At 42.4% G+C, this 22,615-nt stretch overlaps 1 protein-coding gene across 1 annotated transcript; it reads right to left on the bottom strand.

The window, feature by feature from the left end:
* Positions 1-33: 33 nt before the first annotated feature.
* LOC124131610 (dynein regulatory complex protein 1-like) lies at positions 34-22,564 on the bottom strand. The gene is made up of 20 exons (XM_046494987.2): positions 22,357-22,564; positions 21,290-21,490; positions 20,805-20,856; positions 19,440-19,496; positions 19,015-19,089; positions 17,449-17,586; positions 16,120-16,329; positions 14,318-14,457; positions 12,932-12,991; positions 11,819-11,893; positions 11,361-11,507; positions 11,092-11,186; positions 10,604-10,755; positions 7,415-7,504; positions 6,743-6,832; positions 3,101-3,148; positions 2,784-2,953; positions 2,356-2,508; positions 1,205-1,307; positions 34-225 (listed from the first exon to the last, which is right to left on the bottom strand). The coding sequence occupies exons 1-20, from the start codon at positions 22,458-22,460 to the stop codon at positions 163-165; spliced, it is 2,223 nt and encodes a 740-aa protein (XP_046350943.2). The 5' UTR covers positions 22,461-22,564; the 3' UTR covers positions 34-162.
* Positions 22,565-22,615: the final 51 nt, after the last annotated feature.

Raw genomic sequence — 22,615 nt, 5'->3', positions numbered from 1 at the left:
CCTAATTGATAACAAACAACATGAACAAATAAGTGTTTTCATTTGTGTTTATTTACAATACCATACTTTGTTATACTGCATAAATAATGATTTCTTCTAGGACAAAAATCGCCTTATAAATGTACAATCTTTTATATACAAGTTTAGTCTTTGAGACTGTGTTCACTGTGGATTCATCTCCAGCTGAAGAACTCGAGTAGGTGGAATCTCAAGCTCTGAATTCACCTGCAAGAGACAGAGCACAGTATCAGAGTAAGACCTCATTTGTAAACTCTACCTGAAAATAATTTGCTATTACAATCTGAAAAAAAATGTCAATACAAAGCTACAAATTCCTCAAACAACCAAGAAAAAGACAACAAGTGAATTGAAGTGTTTTTCCTGCCATTGTATTCTTAAGTACCAATGATGACTAGGCAAGGAAACACTCAACCCCTTCATGTTTCATTACTTTCAGAATTACACTTTCAATCAGAGTATTTAGGCAGTCTGTGACCTTAGCAATAGTCCAAAACCTGAGTTACTGAGTTATCCAGCTAATAACTGTCCATATACCATGTATGATAACACTCAAATCTACACATGATGCACAATATTCTACAAAGTGCAACAAAGCAATTGTGAAGGCCAATCAGAGACTATCGTAATGTACTCGTAGGAAGGATGTATATTGTAACAATAATGTTGACATTACTTCACCCCAATAAGCATCTGAGACATTAGAAGGCAAAGTAGGTGCTAATCTAAAGGATTATGACGTGTTAATGAAGTTAATAACAACGGGAGCACTTATATGTAGTCCAATAATAATGTCAGTCTCTGAAGATCTCTAGCCATGCTACATAATGCACAGTTCAGTAAAATGTATCTTCATAACTTAGCAGATCTTTCATTGTCACCTAAAGTATTTCCTGGCCTGAGTGTTCACTTGAAAGATCCTCTCTTATCTCACCACATTTGTAATGACAAAAACTCATAAGGTCTGGCTGGGTTACTGGATCGAACACAGTATCAAGACAGTATTTGCACATAGTAGTGGCTTGTACCTTGTTTGTATCTTTACTTTCTATGTGAAACCTGACTGCTAAGTTTTGCTTGAAACATAGGTGATGTAGCATCTTTATGGGGAAAAAGAACCAAAACCATTGAATCCAAACGCTACTAAGACTGTTGACGTCGCAGATGTGTGGTGTGACCTTCTTACCTTGGAGTTTACATACTGGTGCAGCAACATGCGCAGTTCTGCATTCTGTTGTCGAAGTGCATCTGTCTCCGTGATCAGGCTGGACCGACTGCTCAACACCTCACTGGCAACACACATTTACACATGTACTACGGCAAGTGCAACTCAACACATTTACACACGTACTACGGCAAGTGCAACTCACACATTTACACATGTACTACGGCAAGTGCAACTCACACATTTACACATGTACTATGGCAAGTGCAACTCACACATTTACACATGTACTACGGCAAGTGCAACTCACACATTTACACATGTACTATGGCAAGTGCAACTCACACATTTACACATGTACTATGGCAAGTGCAACTCACACATTTACAATGTACTACGGCAAGTGCAACTCACACATTTACACATGTACTACGGCAAGTGCAACTCACACATTTACACATGTACTACGGCAAGTGCAACTCACACATTTACAATGTACTACGGCAAGTGCAACTCACACATTTACACATGTACTACGGCAAGTGCAACTCACACATTTACACATTTACTACGGCAAGTGCAACTCACACATTTACACATGTACTACGGCAAGTGCAACTCACACATTTACAATGTACTACGGCAAGTGCAACTCACACATTTACACATGTACTACGGCAAGTGCAACTCACACATTTACACATTTACTACGGCAAGTGCAACTCACACATTTACACATGTACTACGGCAAGTGCAACTCACACATTTACACATGTACTATGGCAAGTGCAACTCACACATTTACACATGTACTATGGCAAGTGCAACTCACACATTTACACATTTACTACGGCAAGTGCAACTCACACATTTACACATGTACTACGGCAAGTGCAACTCACACATTTACACATGCACTACGGCAAGTGCAACTCACACATTTACACATGTACTACGGCAAGTGCAACTCACACATTTACAATGTACTCTGGAAAGTGGAACGCACACATTTACATATATTGTTGGGTTGTGTGACACATATTTATATATATTGTTGGCAAGTGTACATTCATATTGCATAAATCTTGTATCTGGATGATCTCAATATGATCAGAGCTAATAACACAGTTAGAATTACTTCAACAGATGACAAACTGAAGAGTGTGTGATACCTGTACTTTTCCATCCCATCAATCAATGCATCCCACATTCTCTCCTTCTTGTCTGAGAGGATGCCTGCATATTTGGCCCAGTAGTCCGAATCCTCCGAGTCATCTCGTTCTTCCAGAGTCGCAATCTTAAACTGTGACTTGCCTCCTTTCTCCCTTAAGAAGATTAATGTAATTAACATTACCACAATATGTAAGCCTTTGCTGCACATAGAAACACTCTATTCAATATCCTACATTACTTGTTTCACAAATTCTCCATTTTATTATGGATGATTTAGAGATTTGAAACAGTAAATTCACCAAAATAACCTCAGGCTAATTTGGGAGAAAATTTACAGGTTATACAAAACCATTCATCATCATCATCATCATCATCATCATCATCATCATCATTATCATTAGCAGCAGCAGCAGCATATACTACTCACTTGACAGGCTGCCTGTGGTCTTCCACAAATGCCCGGAGAGCTTTGAGGACCTCATTCGGATGTACCAGCTGAACTTTCTCCTCCTCCTCCTCTCCTCGGGGCTCCTCCGTCTCCTCGTCCTGACTCCTCCTCCCTGTCAGCTGCTGTATTTCCTCATCCAACTCATCCACCTGAAACACCAGATCATCTACTGTACCAGGTTATTCATATAGAGAAAACTACATTGGTGTTTGTGTTACACTGTCATATTATGCAATTTCTTGCTTTCCTTCAGTCTACATGTGACCCACAATCTATTGATAAGTCTTGTCACTTACATCTGCTCTGGTAGACTGGTCATCAGATTTCTCAGGAATGTCATCTTTCTGAAACCAGGAACAAGCCATCAGTTAAGTAAGAATCAAGAATAAAAGCACAGTACAAGCACACTTGTTTGTTGGTTCCTTTGTTTGTTGTTCAACGCAGCCCTCAGCAATATTCCAGCTATATGGCGGTGGTCTGTAAATAATCGAGGTTGACCAGACAATCCAGTGATTGACATCAGGAGCATCGATCCAGGCAATTGGGTGAGTGAGTGAGTTTATGCTTTATGTCACATCGGCAATATTTCATCCATATCGTGATGATCCACTCAATTGAGATACAATGACATACATCAACCAAGTCAGTGAGCCTGACCACCCGATCCCGTTAGTCGCCTCTTACGACAAGCACACTTAGTACATAGGGGATCCTTGCTTAATCCACAGAGACTGTACAAGGGACACACAATAACAGACCAGGGTTCTGTTCCACAAAGCTATCTTAGCGGTAAGACGACTGTAACTCCCATACTTTGACATTGACTTACAACAGTGCTACGATTGCTTTAAGGAACGTGGCCCAGACATTTAGATGGAATCGGTTTATGTATGTATAGAGGTGAAATGTCTAATGTACATGCAGGTGCCATGTGCTTGTATGGTGTATGATTAAGGAGCAGTTGTTGTGTCTAGGTACAGCGTCTGAAGTGCAGACAGGTATGTGTCCTGGTACAGTGTCTGAAGTACAGGCAGGTGTCAGGTATGTGTCCTGGTACAGTGTCTGAAGTACAGGCAGGTGTCAGGTGTGTGTCCTGGTACAGTGTCTGAAGTGCAGACAGGTGTGTGTCCAGGTACAGTGTCTAAAGTAAAGGCAGGTGTCAGGTATGTGTCCTGGTACAGTGTCTGAAGTACAGGCAGGTGTCAGGTGTGTGTCCTGGTACAGTGTCTGAAGTGCAGACAGGTGTGTGTCCTGGTACAGTGTCTGAAGTGCAGACAGGTGTGTGTCCAGGTACAGTGTCTAAAGTAAAGGCAGGTGTCAGGTATGTGTCCTGGTACAGTGTCTGAAGTACAGGCAGGTGTCAGGTGTGTGTCCTGGTACAGTGTCTGAAGTGCAGACAGGTGTGTGTCCAGGTACAGTGTCTAAAGTAAAGGCAGGTGTCAGGTATGTGTCCTGGTACAGTGTCTGAAGTACAGGCAGGTGTCAGGTATGTGTCCTGGTACAGTGTCTGAAGTGCAGACAGGTGTGTGTCCAGGTACAGTGTCTGAAGTACAGGCAGGTGTCAGGTATGTGTCCTGGTACAGTGTCTGAAGTACAGTCAGGTATGTGTCCTGGTACAGTGTCTGAAGTACAGACAGGTGTGTGTCCAGGTACAGTGTCTGAAGTACAGGCAGGTGTCAGGTATGTGTCCTGGTACAGTGTCTGAAGTACAGGCAGGTGTCAGGTATGTGTCCTGGTACAGTGTCTGAAGTACAGGCAGGTGTCAGGTATGTGTCCAGGTACAGTGTCTGAAGTACAGGCAGGTGTCAGGTATGTGTCCTGGTACAGTGTCTGAAGTACAGGCAGGTGTCAGGTGTGTGTCCTGGTACAGTGTCTGAAGTGCAGACAGGTGTGTGTCCAGGTACAGTGTCTAAAGTAAAGGCAGGTGTCAGGTATGTGTCCTGGTACAGTGTCTGAAGTACAGGCAGGTGTCAGGTGTGTGTCCTGGTACAGTGTCTGAAGTGCAGACAGGTGTGTGTCCTGGTACAGTGTCTGAAGTGCAGACAGGTGTGTGTCCAGGTACAGTGTCTAAAGTAAAGGCAGGTGTCAGGTATGTGTCCTGGTACAGTGTCTGAAGTACAGGCAGGTGTCAGGTGTGTGTCCTGGTACAGTGTCTGAAGTGCAGACAGGTGTGTGTCCAGGTACAGTGTCTAAAGTAAAGGCAGGTGTCAGGTATGTGTCCTGGTACAGTGTCTGAAGTACAGGCAGGTGTCAGGTATGTGTCCTGGTACAGTGTCTGAAGTGCAGACAGGTGTGTGTCCAGGTACAGTGTCTGAAGTACAGGCAGGTGTCAGGTATGTGTCCTGGTACAGTGTCTGAAGTACAGTCAGGTATGTGTCCTGGTACAGTGTCTGAAGTACAGACAGGTGTGTGTCCAGGTACAGTGTCTGAAGTACAGGCAGGTGTCAGGTATGTGTCCTGGTACAGTGTCTGAAGTACAGGCAGGTGTCAGGTATGTGTCCTGGTACAGTGTCTGAAGTACAGGCAGGTGTCAGGTATGTGTCCTGGTACAGTGTCTGAAGTACAGGCAGGTGTCAGGTATGTGTCCAGGTACAGTGTCTGAAGTACAGGCAGGTGTCAGGTGTGTGACCTGGTACAGGGTCTGAAGTACAGGCAGGTGTCAGGTGTGTGTCCAGGTACAGTGTCTGAAGTACAGGCAGGTGTCAGGTGTGTGTCCTGGTACAGTGTCTGAAGTTCAGGCAGGTGTGTGTCCTGGTACAGTGTCTGAAGTACAGGCAGGTGTGTGTCCAGGTACAGATTCTGAAGTACAGGCAGGTGTCAGGTATGTGTCCTGGTACAGTGTCTGAAGTACAGGCAGGTATGTGTCCAGGTACAGTGTCTAAAGTACAGGCAGGTGTGTGTCCAGGTACAGATTCTGAAGTACAGGCAGGTGTCAGGTATGTGTCCTGGTACAGTGTCTGAAGTACAGGCAGGTATGTGTCCAGGTACAGTGTCTAAAGTACAGGCAGGTGTGTGTCCAGGTACAGTGTCTGAAGTACAGACAGGTGTCAGGTATGTGTCCTGGTACAGTGTCTGAAGTACAGGCAGGTGTCAGGTGTGTGTCCATGTAGTGTCTGAAGTACAGGCAGGTGTGTGTCCAGGTACAGTGTCTGAAGTACAGACAGGTGTCAGGTGTGTGTCCAGGTACAGTGTCTGAAGTACAGGCAGGTGTGTGTCCAGGTACAGTGTCTGAAGTACAGACAGGTGTGTGTCCAGGTACAGTGTCTGAAGTACAGACAGGTGTGTGTCCAGGTACAGTGTCTGAAGTACAGAAAGGTGTGTGTTCAGGTACAGTGTCTGAAGTGCAGGCAGGTGTCAGGTGTGTGTCCAGGTAGTGTCTGAAGTACAGGCAGGTGTGTGTCCAGGTACAGTGTCTGAAGTACAGACAGGTGTCAGGTGTGTGTCCAGGTACAGTGTCTGAAGTACAGGCAGGTGTTTGTCCTGGTACATTGTCTGAACTATGGACAGGTGTGTGTCCTGGTACAGTGTCTGAAGTGCAGGCAGGTGTGTGTCCAGGTACAGTGTCTGAAGTACAGACAGGTGTCAGGTGTGTGTCCAGGTAGTAACTGAAGTACAGGCAGGTGTGTGTCCAGGTACAGTGTCTGAAGTACAGGCAGGTGTCAGGTGTGTGTCCTGGTACAGGGTCAGAAGTACAGACAGGTGTCAGGTGTGTGTCCAGGTAGTGTCTGAAGTACAGGCAGGTGTGTGTCAAGGTACAGTGTCTGAAGTACAGGCAGGTGTGTGTCCAGGTAGAGTGTCTGAACTATGGACAGGTGTGTGTCCAGGTACAGTGTCTGAAGTACAGACAGGTGTGTGTCCAGGTACAGTGTCTGAAGTACAGGCAGTTGTTGGACACGTGTCAGGCAGTTTGTGATGTACAGAGAGGTATGCGTGTGTACCTTCTCGTCCTCCACCAGTGTCTTCTCCCGTAAATGCATGAAGTAGGTGGCCAGCTTGTGTATGTCCTCCTCCGTCTCGATCCCCAGCGCCTTCAAAACACAAGTCAAATAAAACACACAAAAGCACACAACCCTATCTATACGCCATGTCATGCCTTAACAGTTACAGAACTGATGCCCTGCTAAATCTTATCAGGAACAAAGCACAACTTATTGACACACAGAAGCAGTTATCTGTATTAGAATATGTAACTAACTCAACACATGTACTGACAGTATATATAGTCGGCAATATTCTGTACAGGCTGGACACATGGAAAAGAGTGAGTGAGTGAGTGAGTTTGGTTTTACGCCGCTTTTATTAGTATTCTAGTTATATCACGGCGTGTCAGCTTAATGTAGGAGGAAAGCCCAAAGTGATGCAGGTCTCAGACGTTTACCACTTCGGTGAAACCCACGAGCATGGGTATGGTGCTGACAAACCTAGAAACATAATCGGGGTGAACTGGGATTCGAACCCACAATCATAGGTTTCTGGCGTGCCCAAGGGATACAACTCTGCACAGCGAATCGTGGCGCCTTAGACGACTGGGCCACCCGTGCCCCCACATGGAAAAGAGAGTTTGTGTAAAGTATGTATATATATATTTGAAGCCACAAGATGTAACTTACTGAGAAGATGGCATCTAGCTTCATCAGCGACTGTTCATCCTTCTCCAGGGGCATCAAGAGCTTGTTGAGTTTCTGCTCCACCAGGAAGCCCTGCAAGACAAACAACCATACTGACCAGTTACCTCCCTTGACTGAAATAAGATGGCAGCCATAATGATGTGTTCTCCAATTTGTGTCCCAAAATAACAACACATGGGTAAATTGAGTAGTGTAGTGTTTTGAATATTTCAATATTTTATGTCTGAATATGTTACATTTAGGACTTTTCTACAGAAAGTTACTGGAAATCCAAACACTTTTTACAAGCTATATTTAGGCAAGGTAAATAATATCAAGAATCAGTTCGCAATACATATGATTTGTATATGATTATACATAGAGCTGCAGTGAGGACTTTTTAAAATTTGTCATAACAATATGTTCACCATATCCATGTTCGTTCTACACTATGTTCTGCTGTAGCTGGATACATACTCTGTTCCTTTAACATGTGTGAAGAACAAGGATCTTGCCAAGCAAATAGTCAGAAGGTCGTGGACTACAAACATTAACAATACATACATTTTCATCTACTCAAATATTTTGTATCATATTGTGCTTATTGACATTCACTGGCCAAGCCCTTTGTATATCCATGTTGATGAGATACACCAAGACGTAGTGCTATTAGAACCATGAACAAATGATTTATGACAAAACAAGTATTTGTAAATTTTACATTAAATTGTATATTTATATACATATCCTATCTCACACAATGCATTTCTTCTTTCTTCTTTCAATTCTGATGTGGAAATGTGTTTGAAATTTTCCAACCTCTAAAAACAATTCACCTGAACACATCCCAGCATCACCATGGTCACCACCCCACCAAATGGGTCATGCACTGTAATTCTTCACATGACATGATCACCTGACTAACCCTGCCACATCGTTCTCTTTCCCAGAGCTGACAGGCTAGCAGAGCTGTGATGTGGGGATGGTCGGGTGGGCATAAAGCATGTGAGATAGGATAAGTATATAAATATACAATTCAATATAAAATTTACAATGTTTAAATTTATCCTATCTCCCCCTATGCATATTTCCACACGATTTTATGACTGGACGCGGCTACCCTAGCCTGGAGAGACTGCAACCATGAGATGTACACGAGGAAGCTGGTGTTAGACAGTGATACCAATAAAAGAATCGACAACACTGCCTTGTGTGGTAAGACACAAAATCGTCAGTTGGTAAACACAGCATAACAGGTGATGTAACCCCTTTACGTAAAATAAGAAACAACAACATGGAATCTGGTAGAACATGTGTAACATGTTTTCACGTAGGACATTGTTACACGAACAACTGCGTAGCTTGAATAGGAATCGATTCAGCGACCAACTTATAACCGTTCCATTCCTGGAGGGGTCTCCAGGCTATCAGTTCTACAAGACAGACAGCACCACTATCTCCGATGGACAATAGGTGAGCTAGCTTGGCATCTCTTTTAACACTTTGTCAAAGCTGTCAACCATGCTCGCGGGATTGAAACATGCAAAGACGAGAAGAGGTACAATAGACAACATCCACTGGAGGATCATTGAACAAATACCAAGACATCACGTGCCTAAAGCAGAGGTGAGCAGGTAAGGGAACGGGATGCCAAAATGTTGAAGACATGCTTACCCTCAACTAAGGGACACTACAAAGACCATATACACAGGAGCGACAATTCCAATATTTATTCTGTATATACAGGATACAGAGTACTAAATAGCAGGTGCACGTTAGTAACGTCTATCTGCGCTGGTGTGCGGTCATCAATTGTTGCCCAAGTGAATGCCCAGAAAGACCTTCTTATCTATATTCTCTCAACTTGACCCTGTTAACATCAAGAGCATGGATCTCACTCATTCTAGCAGCAGTGGCAAGGGGGTGGGCAAGGGTGATCATCTCAAAGTCACAGCCGAGGTAGGTTGAGCAGTACCCGAGGTCTGAGAGAGCGACGTAGATCTACTAGGAGTACGGAAATCCGCATGAGTGTCCACCGGCAAACTTTCTCAAAGTGAAAAAAAATGAGGGTTGACGACGATCCTCTTGTCCATAGCGTTCCATGGAGCGATCCCATGGAGGCGCAAAACGGTAGAAGTTGGCACGAGTGTGGTAGTCAGGATAAGACCAGACATTAGGGTAGGCACACATATGACGATACAGATACAGATGTGGGGGGTACCGATCCCAGCTGTGTGGTCGATCCTCGTATTCGCTAATCTCTGGGCAAAAGCCGATATCTTGTCGCTGAGGGTTCAAATCATAGGAGTGGGAACAATCCCGATGATACTGATGATCTGATCGATCAGCAGAGTCAGTATAGGAATCATCCTATAAAGGATGGCGATCATTACGTTAAACAGGAGTGGTCTTTGACAAATTTGTAGCTCTGTTGCAATGTCGATCAGTAGAGCGTCGATCCCGAGAAGGTTGATTCCCCAGACGCCAATGGCAAGAGTGTTGATCTAGAGATCCATGATCCCTAGATCCTGAATGTCAATACTCCAATGAGTGTCGACCCCTGGAAGCACAGGAATCCATGTCGAAAGCGCAAGATTGATCCTGGCTTCGTTGTGGTAGAGGACAAACTCAAATAATCATTCCATGTCAAAACCTGCAGACTTGACTTGGAAGTAACTGTGACCTGCGATGAGGCCGGCGACCACTGGAACAAAAGTGCTTGGAGGAGCAGGGGACGACAGGCGACTGACAGACAGGTAGCGCTAGGAAGGAAGACGATCAAGGCGGTGGAAGCTGGCTGAGGTGTGTCCTCTTTGGAGAAAACCATGTAGACGTACGAGGCTGCTGGCTGCTCCGACATAGACTTGGACACAGTCACACTGGGGCAGACGGCATGTCTGATGGGGCGGGAATATCGTTTGGGTATTCTCTACACCTCAATACACGTCGGGTGTACAGGGTGGCGATGAGAAACAGAATAAAGTTGCACTGGTAGTCAGGTAATCATATGTTGTAAGGTCATGATGCATGGGATTACAGTGAGTGACCCATTTGTTAGTGTGTTGACCATGGTGATGCTGGGATGTGTTCAGGTGAATTGTTTTTAGAAGCTGGAAACTTTGTTCAAGCACAAAAGAAGAAGGAAGAAATGCATCGTATGAGATAGGATAAGTTTCAATGAGTGACACTTACGGATTCATCACACAGGAGTTCCAGGATAGACTTGATTGTGTGTGCAGAGATTTTAGAGAAAATACTGTTTTTCTTGTTAAGTTGATGAGGTTCATCATCTGCATCTTCTAGTTCTTCCTCATCCTCCCGTTCCTCCATGTCCTGTTGGCTTCCTGTAATAACAGAAACAAATAATTCCTGATTTATTCAGATATGTGAGAGACAAAATGATCCAATTGCTATTAATCTACATAAAACAACTAAGTTTGTCCATTATCTTTTTCAATTGTCTATCTTTCACTAAACCTGAAGATGCGTTTTGAAGCCGGTCAAACCTTCAGACATAAACACCTCATAAATCAACAACAGTTAGAGTCATCTTGGTTATCGTAAGACTTTGTTGGGTGTAAATACAGTCTCAATGTTTCAATAGATACTGTCAGCAGTCAAAAGACATTTTTTAAAGTGTAAAGTTAATTGCACTTTAAAGAGCTTCTGGTAGAGCTCACCAGTCTGGGAGAGAACTTCATGGAGCACTTGTGTGGCGGTCATACCATCAGGGCCTGCATTGCCACGCAGTGGACCAACATTGTCCATGAATGACCTGCAAAAAATGAAGCAACAGTCAATACCTATAATATTATTTTCAAAGCATACTCCCTCCTTACTCCCAGGTCTATACTCACAGATCTGGGGGCCTCCAGTCTAGACCCAGCTGCTGCTCGTGGATGATTCGGTCCCCCTCCCTCCTTACTCCCAGGTCTATACATGTACTCACAGATCAGGGGATCTCCAGTCTAGACCCAGCTGCTGCTCGTGGATGATTCGGTCCCCCTCCATAATAGCCTCCACCAAAGTCTTACACTCCTCTTCGTTCATGCACCACACGTCAGCCAGCTTCTTCTCATCTGTGGCCATGAAGTGTCTGACAAATAACACATGCAGGCAGTATAGAAATAATGGAATGAAATCATTGTACAAACAGAAGGCAGAACACATTAATCATAACAGTCATCTGGAGAGGAATTCCCAACAACTTGCAACCCAGAGATACATAGGCTACAAGAGGGAGAGAGTGTATTGTGTTAAAACATTCCCTTGAACAGTATCAGCTTAATGTGGAATGAAATCGCACAGTGACACATGACAGAGATGTTCACCGTTGGTGAAGACCATGAGCACAGGTATGGTGCTGATAAAAATGTAGATGTAATGTAAATGATGCTGTAAACCTACTTTGACTTCCTCTGCAGGTCTCGGAACTGTTCTGTGATTCTCTTGTAATCCTCACTCAGCTGCTGATTCTCATCCCTGAAAACATCCATTGATGGAGTACCGTATATGACCGCGGATAAGCCGACCCCGTAGATAAGCCGAGGTGTTAATTTGACCATTGAAATACGAAAGAAAATGATATGACCCGCAGATAAGCCGAATCAGGAATTGAAAGACAAGGTAGGTGAAAGTTGCCTTATGCCAGCATTACTAAGATGTCACAGCAGCTTATGAACAATGTCATCTGAACCATGCAGACCAGTCATAGCACGAGCAACAACCCATACTGTCAGGGTTGATGGTACTGTCAGGGTTGATGGTACTGTCAGGGTTGATGGTACTGTCAGGGTTGATGGTACTGTCAGGGTTGATGGTACTGTCAGGGTTGATGGTACTGTCGGGGTTGATGGTACTGTCGGGGTTGATGGTACTGTCAGGGTTGATGGTACTGTCAGGGTTTAAGGTACCATCAGGTCTGATGGCACTGTCAGGTCTGATGGTACTGTCAGGGTTGATGGTACTGTCATGGTTGATGGTACTGTCAGGGTTTAAGGTACCATCAGGTCTGATGGCACTGTCAGGTCTGATGGTACTGTCGGGGTTGATGGTACTGTCATGGTTGATGGTACTGTCAGGGTTGATGGTACTGTCAGGGTTGATGGTACTGTCGGGGTTGATGGTACTGTCGGGGTTGATGGTACTGTCATGGTTGATGGTACTGTCAGGGTGGATGGTACTGTCAGCCTTATCACACATTTACCTAACTAACACACTTCTTAGTTTACTCAAATGATGAGCTTGGATACTAGGGGCCTGTTCAGCCCTGGAATCTCTACTAGTGTTGTGACTGCATCAATGTGTCAGCTAATCATTTAAGAAAAGCAGCTAATTGACAAAAGAACACAATAATGGATACACAACAACTACAGACAGTACTGGATCTATTTACCTCATAAAACATGTAACATGACGAGAAATTATAGGACTTTCTTGTAATAATCACAGGTCCACTATGAACTTTGAAAGAACAATTATTAGTTTCACCTATTTCTGTACTCATTTAAGAAACTGTACCTGTACTGCTTCTCCTGTTTCGCCAGTTTTATTCTGGCTCCATTCAGGACATCTTGTAACCTGGTGACAGAGAGTCATCTGCTATACTCATACAGACACACTATATGATATCAATGTACAACACATGCGTAACATGTCTCCACGTTAGGGTACTCGGGTTGGTACTGAGTAGGACCTGGGTACCCACAGGACTAGTTAGTTAAACATTCATTATAACTCCATGGTTACACTACAAGTCACTAATGTTCACATTTCTTTCTGACTATGCACGGGGCGGTCGGGTAGCCTAGTGGTTAAAGCGCTCGCTCGTCACGCTGAAGACCCGGGTTCGATTCCCGACATGGGTACAATGTGTGAAGCCCATTTCTGGTGTCCCCTGCCGTGATATTGCTGGAATATTGCTAAAAGCGCCATAAAGCCATGCTCACTCACTCTGACTATGAATGCATTCTTTATGACTTTTATATGTTTTAATAAAGATAAAGCTTCAGTCAATTTCAGTGAATGAATGACCAGTTCGTTTTATACATGTATCCCCAGTGATGGGTTTTATCAAAATTTTGGTTTAAGAAAATTTGTAGTTTTCTCTCACTACATGAACAACTGTAAAACATCCCATTCAATAAATAAAAGACAACTTTCTCTTAAAAACAGGCCATCATCTGGCTATTTGCAATGTCTGTATGATGCTACACCCCCAGTTATAGCTTAAGTAATTGTGATAATCATGGTCATCGGAAAACTTATCTGAAAACCTATGATCCGACTATATATATTACTTCCTAAATATCAACTCCTGACGCTACAGAAGGTACCCGGGTAAGGTTGGGTACTAGGAGGTTGGGTACCCGAATAGTAAACTTGCCCTACTCCATGTCAGCTATAGGTGACAGGACTGGAAAACACTTACCACATACACAATTATATAACAGTGAAAAGTGTGTGAAACACTCCTAAAATGTCTGTAACCACCGATATCATGAATTGCTTCTTATAAAAATCTAACCAGGGTGAATTAACACTATCAATATTTTAACTCTTCTTCACAGCTGTATTTGTTTGAGAAATGATTGTAGAAAGTAAGGTAGTCAGTGGAATATTATTTACTGACGGATGGCGGAACATAAACAATGAAGTTAGTTATACTCACAGAAATGGAAGTTTCCCACATGGCAGGGTCTTGCTTACAATGAAGATCAAAATACTGCAGTTGGTCCATGATTGATGTAACATGACACATTAATGTTGAAATATAAACATTTGAAAAATCGTCTTTAGTCAGTGTCTTACAGAGCTTGTTAACTCAGCACTGGCCTGCTACAACAATCATAATCTTTGATCACTTGAGACATCGGAGGCTGTTAAGCAGTAGTGAATCTGTCTTACCGTGTGATCTTTCTCTTCTGCTGGGACTTGGTGATGGTGTTCTCGTCGTCACGTTTCTTCAACACCTGGAAGTTGTACTCCAGCTTCTCTTGGTTCAGCTGGTACGTGGCCCGCATCTGCTGCAGCTGCTGCTCAAGGATCTGAACACACAAGGAGCCTGTTAGTCATGGAGCCCATCAGTCAAAGAATCAGTCGGTCAAAGAACCAGTCAGTCATGGAGCCAGTAGATCCTAACAGAATTCAGTCACATTAAACCTACAGGGAGTCAGTCATGGAGCCAGCAGATCCTAACACAAGTCAGTCATATTACTACTTCAGGGAGTCAGTCATGGAGCCAGCAGATCCTAACACAAGTCAGTCATATTACACCTTCAGGGAGTCAGTCATGGAGCCAGCAGATCCTAACACAAGTCAGTCATATTACTACTTCAGGGAGTCAGTCATGGAGCCAGCAGATCCTAACACAAGTCAGTCATATTACTACTTCAGGGAGTCAGTCATGGAGCCAGTAGATCCTAGTCTTGCTGAGTCCTCTGTAAATGGTTTATGTGTGAAATGTACATACTGATAGCAATTCATATCTAGTTACATGCTTAGAGTTTTTGATTGGGATGGAGTTTAATGAACTGTGTGCGGAGGAAAATCAAATTATGCATGGCAGTGAAAATATCCCTTTGAATATATATGAAGGGATCTACTGCTCCCTGTAAATATGATATGACTGATTTGTGTTAGGATCTACTGGCTCAATGACTGACTCCCTGTTGGTGTAATATGACTGACTTGTGTTAAATTTCTAAGCTGAAATAAATATCAGACGAAGAATCACCAGATGATAAGTTAGGATTATGTCAGTCACTCAAAAGAAGAAAAACAAATTGCAAACTTGGACCACCTGAGCGTAAGACCCTACCTGTAAATGGACCACCTGAGTGTGTCAGCCTACCTGTACATTGTCCACCTGAGCATGTGACCCTACTTGCACACAGATCAGCTGAGCTACATCTGTGTGATCCAACCTGAACATGGACCACCTGAGCTACATGTGTGTGACCTTACCTGTGTATGGACCACCTGAGCTACATGTGTGTGACCCTACCTGTACATGGCCCACCTGAGCTACATGTATGACCCTACCTGTATATGGATCACCTGAGCTACATGTATGACCCTACCTGTATATGGATCACCTGAGCTACATGTATGACCCTACCTGTATATGGATCACCTGAGCTACATGTATGACCCTACCTGTATATGGATCACCTGAGCTACATGTATGACCCTACCTGTACATGGAACACCTGAGCTACATGTGTGTGACCCTACCTGTACATGGATCACCTGAGCTACATGTGTGTGACCTTACCTGTGTATGGACCACCTGAGCTACATGTGTGTGACCCTACCTGAACATGGAAAACCTGAGCTACATGTATGACCCTACCTGTATATGGATCATCTGAGCTATATGTGTGTGACCCTACCTGAACATGGACCACCTGAGCTACATGTATGACCCTACCTGTATATGGATCACCTGAGCTACATATATGTGACCCTACCTGAACATGGAACACCTGAGCTACATGTGTGTGACCCTACCTGTACATGGACCAGTGGAGCTACATGTGTGTGACCCTACCTGTACATGGATCACCTGAGCTACATGTGTGTGACCTTACCTGTGTATGGACCACCTGAGCTACATGTGTGTGACCCTACCTGAACATGGAACACCTGAGCTACATGTATGACCCTACCTGTACATGGACCAGTGGAGCTACATGTCTGTGACCTACCTGTACATCTGTCTCCAGCCTGATCTTGACAATGTTGTACTCTTCTGCATCATGTACACGTAGATGCTGCAGCTGCTGCTCATAGTCTTCCACAGAGTTCTCCCTGGCCTTCATGTACTCCTCTTCCTTGTCGCTGCGTTTATTCATCTGCTCCCCCCACTGCCCCTGCTCATCCCCCAGGAGCTCGTTCCGTTCAGCCACAAAAGCCCGCTGAAATACACACACAACAATATATAACAAGCTATTAGTTTTTACTGAGGTAAATCTCTCGGGCTGCTAACATCAATGACTAGCAAAAGTGATATCTCCTGGGTCATGTGAGTGCAAGCGATCCTGTACCAGCATCAACATGGAGGACAACAAGAATTGGTTTCACATAGTGACAAAACTCATTTTGGATTTGGGCTAAACTGGTAGCATGTTTTGTAGTTATCATCCTGTGTTGTCGGAAACCCTTAATCTTGACATGTAAAGGATTCTGAATAAATTCAACAATTGTTGTCAAAAGTATTATCCAGAAATCAATTTAAACCTGTTTCATTCATTGTTATATGGCCTTTGACCATGGTATGGGCATAGGGTGGGTGCCCAGTCGTCTTAGGTGCCGCAATTTGCTGTGTAGAAATCCATCTCTTGGATACGCCAGAAACATATGATCGTGGGTTCGAATCCCAGTTTGTCCGGATGATGTCTCTAGACGTCTAGAACCTGCATCATTTCAGGCTTTCCTCCCACAATAAGCTGACTCGCTATGATGTAACTGGATAACTGTTCAAAAAGGTGTTAAACGCAACTCACTTATTCACTAGACCATGGTAATATTGACACTGCTGTCCGTTTCGCTCATCTCACCTGTCTTTTATAAGGGATTGTCGAGGTAACAAAGTTATAAATAACATATTTATTTCTTGTATACATCATCGACAAAAAGGAAAACATGACCACACAAGTCACTTGCCCTGTGACCTTTGACTTACTAAATGCCAAATGCTTTGGGCAACTATGAAACTTACTCTGTCTTTCAAGTCTGAAGGACAATCAATAAATTTTCTTCAAGTTATTGCCTTGAAATTAAAACTATGACTGCACAAGGGTGAGTAGACAATTAGCTAAGCTCGACAGTACCACATCTGGCGGGGCTAACATGGGCCTTGTTCCACAAAGCGATGAAAGCATCAACTTATGATAGTCATTGCCCTTAGGTCATGCTGTGGGATTAAGGCCTTTGCCTTTAAATTGTTGGAAGAAAAGATCATACAAAGCAATATCTCCTAAGGTGATCAAATCTGTCATGATCGACCCCATCTTCTCATCTACCAGATCTTTTACCTCGATCTCCTCAAGTTCTTCTCGGTACGCCTTCTTCAGGTTGCGAGTCTGCTCCTCCATCCTCTCCTTCATCAGGTCAATGTCCTCCGCCATCTTCTTCAGGTCCTTCACATACTGTTCATCCTTGTACTTCAGTTCCTGCAAACCAGTTTACACAAGTACTGGCAGGATGATGGTCGTCACTGCCGAATATCCAGGTATAGGATTCACAATTTGGAACCACGTTTGTGCCACTGATCGTGTCATCACTGTATGCAAGATACTCCCCAGCAGTGTACACAGCTTAAACATTCACACAAGCCAGAGACTACTAAAATGTACTGAGGACAATTGAAAATTCAATGATAATTGTCCTCATTAACTGGCAGCCTGTGGGAGTTATAATTCTGAACCTGTTCTCCATGTTTCAATTCTGCCATAAATTGTAAATGAATAAAACTGACAGAAAACATAAACATAGTTAACATTTTGGTCTCATTCGAGCAGGACTCGCTACATGCTGCGGACAAGTGAGATAAGGTTTACACTAGTACATTTGACTAGTCTTGAAAATAAATATCAAATTTCTGAGGCTGTATACATGGTATATGTGCTGCATAACATCTATGATAAGAAACATATTCTATCAGTGATCTACTCAGTACTCTTATTAAAGTCAATGTGTTTGTACAAGTGTCCAGTCCCCAAGTATTGTATTGTATATCATATTGTGACCTCATTATTGATATACAGTAGAACACGGATATAATGAACACGGATATAGCGAACAAACGGATACAACGAACTGTTAAAAAATACCCGATTGACCTCCTATATAATATCATATAAAATTTACGTATATAACGAACTCTCTACAGCAAACTAACGGATACAGCGAACTGATATCTGATCACCGACAAACCCATCTGTCACTAATTAGTGACGTGTATAGCGAACTGGGAAATCTCACTCAGTGTCAAGTGTCATTGACAATTGGCTGTACGCAATCAGCGGCAAATCAACACAATGGCGGCGAATCAATACAATCAGCGGTGACGGATCAACCTTGTTAAATTTGCATTGTGTTAATCTTACCTGTACATGTTATATTGTCTGTAAAATGTTATGTCTCTCATTGGAAAATCTATGTTTTGTCTTATCCAAGATGGTGGACGTTTCCGAGCAAAAACGTGCATAACGAACAACGGATATAACAAACTGATTTCTCTGGTCCCTTGTAGTTCGTTATATCCGTGTTCTACTGTATTGTAGTGTACTGTGAACTCACAATTGATATACATTTTGCATCACAAACAGCCCTTTACACAAACTAACTAGTGACAGCTGTAGGTGGTTTGTTAAATATTGTCACTCTAATCAGGAATTGATTTTATTAGTCTCTTACTGATTCATTCATTAACAATGAGTGCCAAAGCATACATTATGATTGAATAATCATGCATAAAACAAACAAATATATGAAAATAGAAACTACATGTATCCAACTGTGTTGAGGTTGAAAGAGTTATCTCCCTTGTTATGGGCCTTCAAACCAACATAAGGGTCTACCATGTCTATCATTCTTACCTGTTGAAAGTCATTGATAAGTTTATTTTTCTCATCAATCATGGAGTCACATGCTGTCTTCTGCAGTTTCAACATCTGCAAGAAACAGTCACTAATTACAGAAATCATGAACACAATGGATATTTCTACCCTAGTTATAGCTGACAGTGTAGAGCATATTCACACAATCGACATTCATTGAGGATTTTCTTCAAATTTCAAGATTGTGAACAATATATCAGTCCCAGCTTAAAAATGTATCGGATACCTTATTAGGAGGTGGAAAGGTGCAGGCTTCCCTCCATTTGTTAGAATGGTATCTTAACTTAAAAGTCACACTCAAAGCAAGTACAGGTTTGGGTAATATGTCTAAAACAAAAATAAATAACTTATTTGGTAGCAAAACAACCCAGAATCAGTAAATAGAATTGCAACATCAAACAAACCTCATGCAGTGACTGTGGTACTTCTTTCTGCAGGGCAGACTCCCATTTCTTAGTAATCTGAAATAAGAGTTGACATTGTGATTGATTTGGAGAATATAGCTGCAGAACAGAGTGAGTAGGGTTTTATGCTGCTTTTAGCAATATTCCAGCAATATCACCAGAAATATCACGGCGGGGGACACCACAAATGGGCTTCATACATTGTACCCATGTCGGGAATCGAACCCGGGTCTTTGTTGTGATGAGCTAACGCTTTAACCACTAGGCTACCCGACCACCCCGCTGCAGAACAGAAGTGAGGGTGCCATTTTACCATTAAACACAGGAAGGATTATTCTCTTAATATATGTCATGAAAACAGTATTGAATAACTCATTGCTAAAGAAGTAATACAACTGATTTCCAGGTCATGACCTTTAAACAAACTTGCAAGGACAGGCAAACCAGAGGGAACATAATTTCACTATTCACAAAAATGTTTCCTGTCGGGGTTTTACTGTGAGGGAAAGTCATATGTCATATGATCAGTGATAATTATAGGTTTCCACTACATTTGTCCTTTAACATCTTGGGGTGGTCGGGTAGCCTAGAGGTTAAAGCGTTCAGTCGTCATGCCGAAGACCCAGGTTTGATTCCCCACATGGGTACAATATGTGAAGCCTTTCTGGTGTCCCCTGCCGGGATATTGCTGGAATATTGCTAAAAGCGGCGTAAAAACTTACTCACTCACTTTTATCATTTTTGTAATGCAGTTATTAGTACTGTCAATAGTGTTTATATGTTCATCACCATCACCTCTTTCAATATTTGGGAGTGAGTGAATGAAGTTTTCTGCAGCAGTCAGCACTATTCCAGCTATCATACAAGGGATGGAAATAGTCAAGCCTGAGCTAGGCAAACCAAAGCTCATGGCATGAGCTAGGATCCATGCAACTGTTATATGTGGTAAGTTGCATGCGATGCATGGAGTTGGTTTTGTGTGTAAAGAGCTAGAGAAGTCACATGACCTAACATAACGACATCCATGGATTTGTCGCGAGCTATCATTTATTCTAGAGTAAATATTCGTACTTGGTAAGTTGATGATGTATAGTATTCGAAACTTGATAAATTGATGATGTAGGAGGTGATAGCAGTTGAGGGACAGTTGTTCTATAGCGATGGTGTAGTAAAGACCGTTTTGACTGATACAAAGTGTTTGTTGAGTTTGAGTCAAATCTGAGCAAAAAGCCAGGCGGAGATACAACACAACCAAGGAAATCAGCCAGGTCACACATTGTAACCACCCAATCCTCATTAGGGATACTTGGGACCTCAGGAATCCCCATGGGGTGTCTGTTTTGTCTTCCCAGTCATTGTTCTCACCTCCTCAAACCTCTCTGATCCTGACTTGGCCTCTTGTTCCAACCTCTCTTTTCTACAAATCAAACATCCACAACAACTGGTAGTATACAAGCATAATAGGCACAAATATCATGAATGTCAAAGCAAGTTACATAAAGTTTCATATGAATCATATATATAACAATGATTTAATTTGCCCCACTAAAGCATGATTGACATAATGCAGACACCATTGTTGATGCAAACACGACGTTGTTATTGCTGTAATATGTAATGATGTCACAGTACATACATGATGATGTTATAGACTATCTTTGCTGACCTCATATTATACTGTTAGTTATTTCCACACTGAAGACACTAGAATCATTACAGATAATCCTTAGATGTGGACAAAAAAAGAAATTATTTTATTCATACAACATCATTTTTTAACAGAAAAAAAAAAAAAAAATAATGACACTCTTTATAAAAATATGACAGTAACATTTACAAGTCTACACTACCTTAGTCGTTTGGCTTCTTCTTCATCTGTCCTCCGCATTGCCTCCCGAGCATCTCCTGCAACTCGGATATTAGTGACCAGTTCATATCCATCCTTGTCCAGCTTGGTCAAACGTAGCCGACTATCTTCAATCTGCTTCCTGCTCTTGCTCAGTTCTTCCATCACTTCCTTATTTTCATTCGGGTCTTCACCCATCGCCGCCCTGTCAATCACAGATGACATTTACATAGTTGTATAGCAAGAAACATGACAAAGCGTCACTGGATCAAATCAAATAAAGTATATTCAAACATCATCAGTAGCAGCTGGGAAAGTAATCCAAAAAAGGTATTTGCCAACAGTAGTCCTATCCATGTTAAAGGCATCCTGTGGGCGATCATGGTGATCGGAATTACTCATTTTTCAATACTTAGCATATCAAATATGTAGCCATTATTGGGGCAGATGCTTGAAAATGTGAGTCATTTTCCCCAATTTTGCCAAAATACAGATCAATCATCGGTATACATTGGTGTTCAGATGTTCACAGGACGAATCAGCATGATCAGTACTGCAAAAGAAAAATTATCCTGTTTATCAAAATCACTCATTTAATGCTAGCTAAAACAATTTATTTGTTAAATGATTCACTTCTGTTTCTTTACCCTAACACTGCTAATGATCCCCCATTTCTTATCCTTTGTTTGAGATCTTCATTTGATACTGTTGGGAATATTATTATTTGCAAGTGTTCAATAATTGCAGGGTTTTAGATTGTTTCTTTTACTGGGACATTAACTGATCGTCATTGAAAATGTCCTTAAGGTCTTTCTTCAAATTTGGAATCTCCTATCAAATATGATAAAATTATGAAAATATCAAAATGTCACACAAAATTGGCTAGATCGAATGTTATCTTAAAAATAGATAATAGTCTCATAAAGGGGGGAGGGGCTTCATGGTACATGGTCTACATATTTTTAATAAAATTAAAGACCAACCCCGAAAAGCCCACTGTTTTACTTTAAACATGATAGATTATGACAGGCTTCAAGCTGGGGCTTGTGATTCTACATAAGGGTGACGTACCGTTTGGCTGCCTCGATTCGTCTTTGAATCCGTAATCTACGGGCTGCAATGCGAGCCTCTGGGTCATTTTTGTTGTTTTCTTCTTCTTCGCCACTAGAGCTCATTTTGCCGCTACGTTTTCGACTGTGAAGTCTAATTACTGACTGTGTATGAGAATGTGTTTGTATTCATTCGTCGCGAGGGAAGCTGCCATAGGTCACGTGACAAACTTTAACGGTAACGCGAGACTATAGGATTTTCGTTGAAAAATCTAATTTCA

Source organism: Haliotis rufescens, unplaced genomic scaffold (genome assembly GCF_023055435.1).
Source record: "Haliotis rufescens isolate VD_foot unplaced genomic scaffold, xgHalRufe1.0.p SCAF_104, whole genome shotgun sequence".
Taxonomy (NCBI): Eukaryota; Metazoa; Mollusca; class Gastropoda; order Lepetellida; family Haliotidae; genus Haliotis; species Haliotis rufescens.
This window is presented reverse-complemented; position numbering and strand designations above follow the sequence as displayed.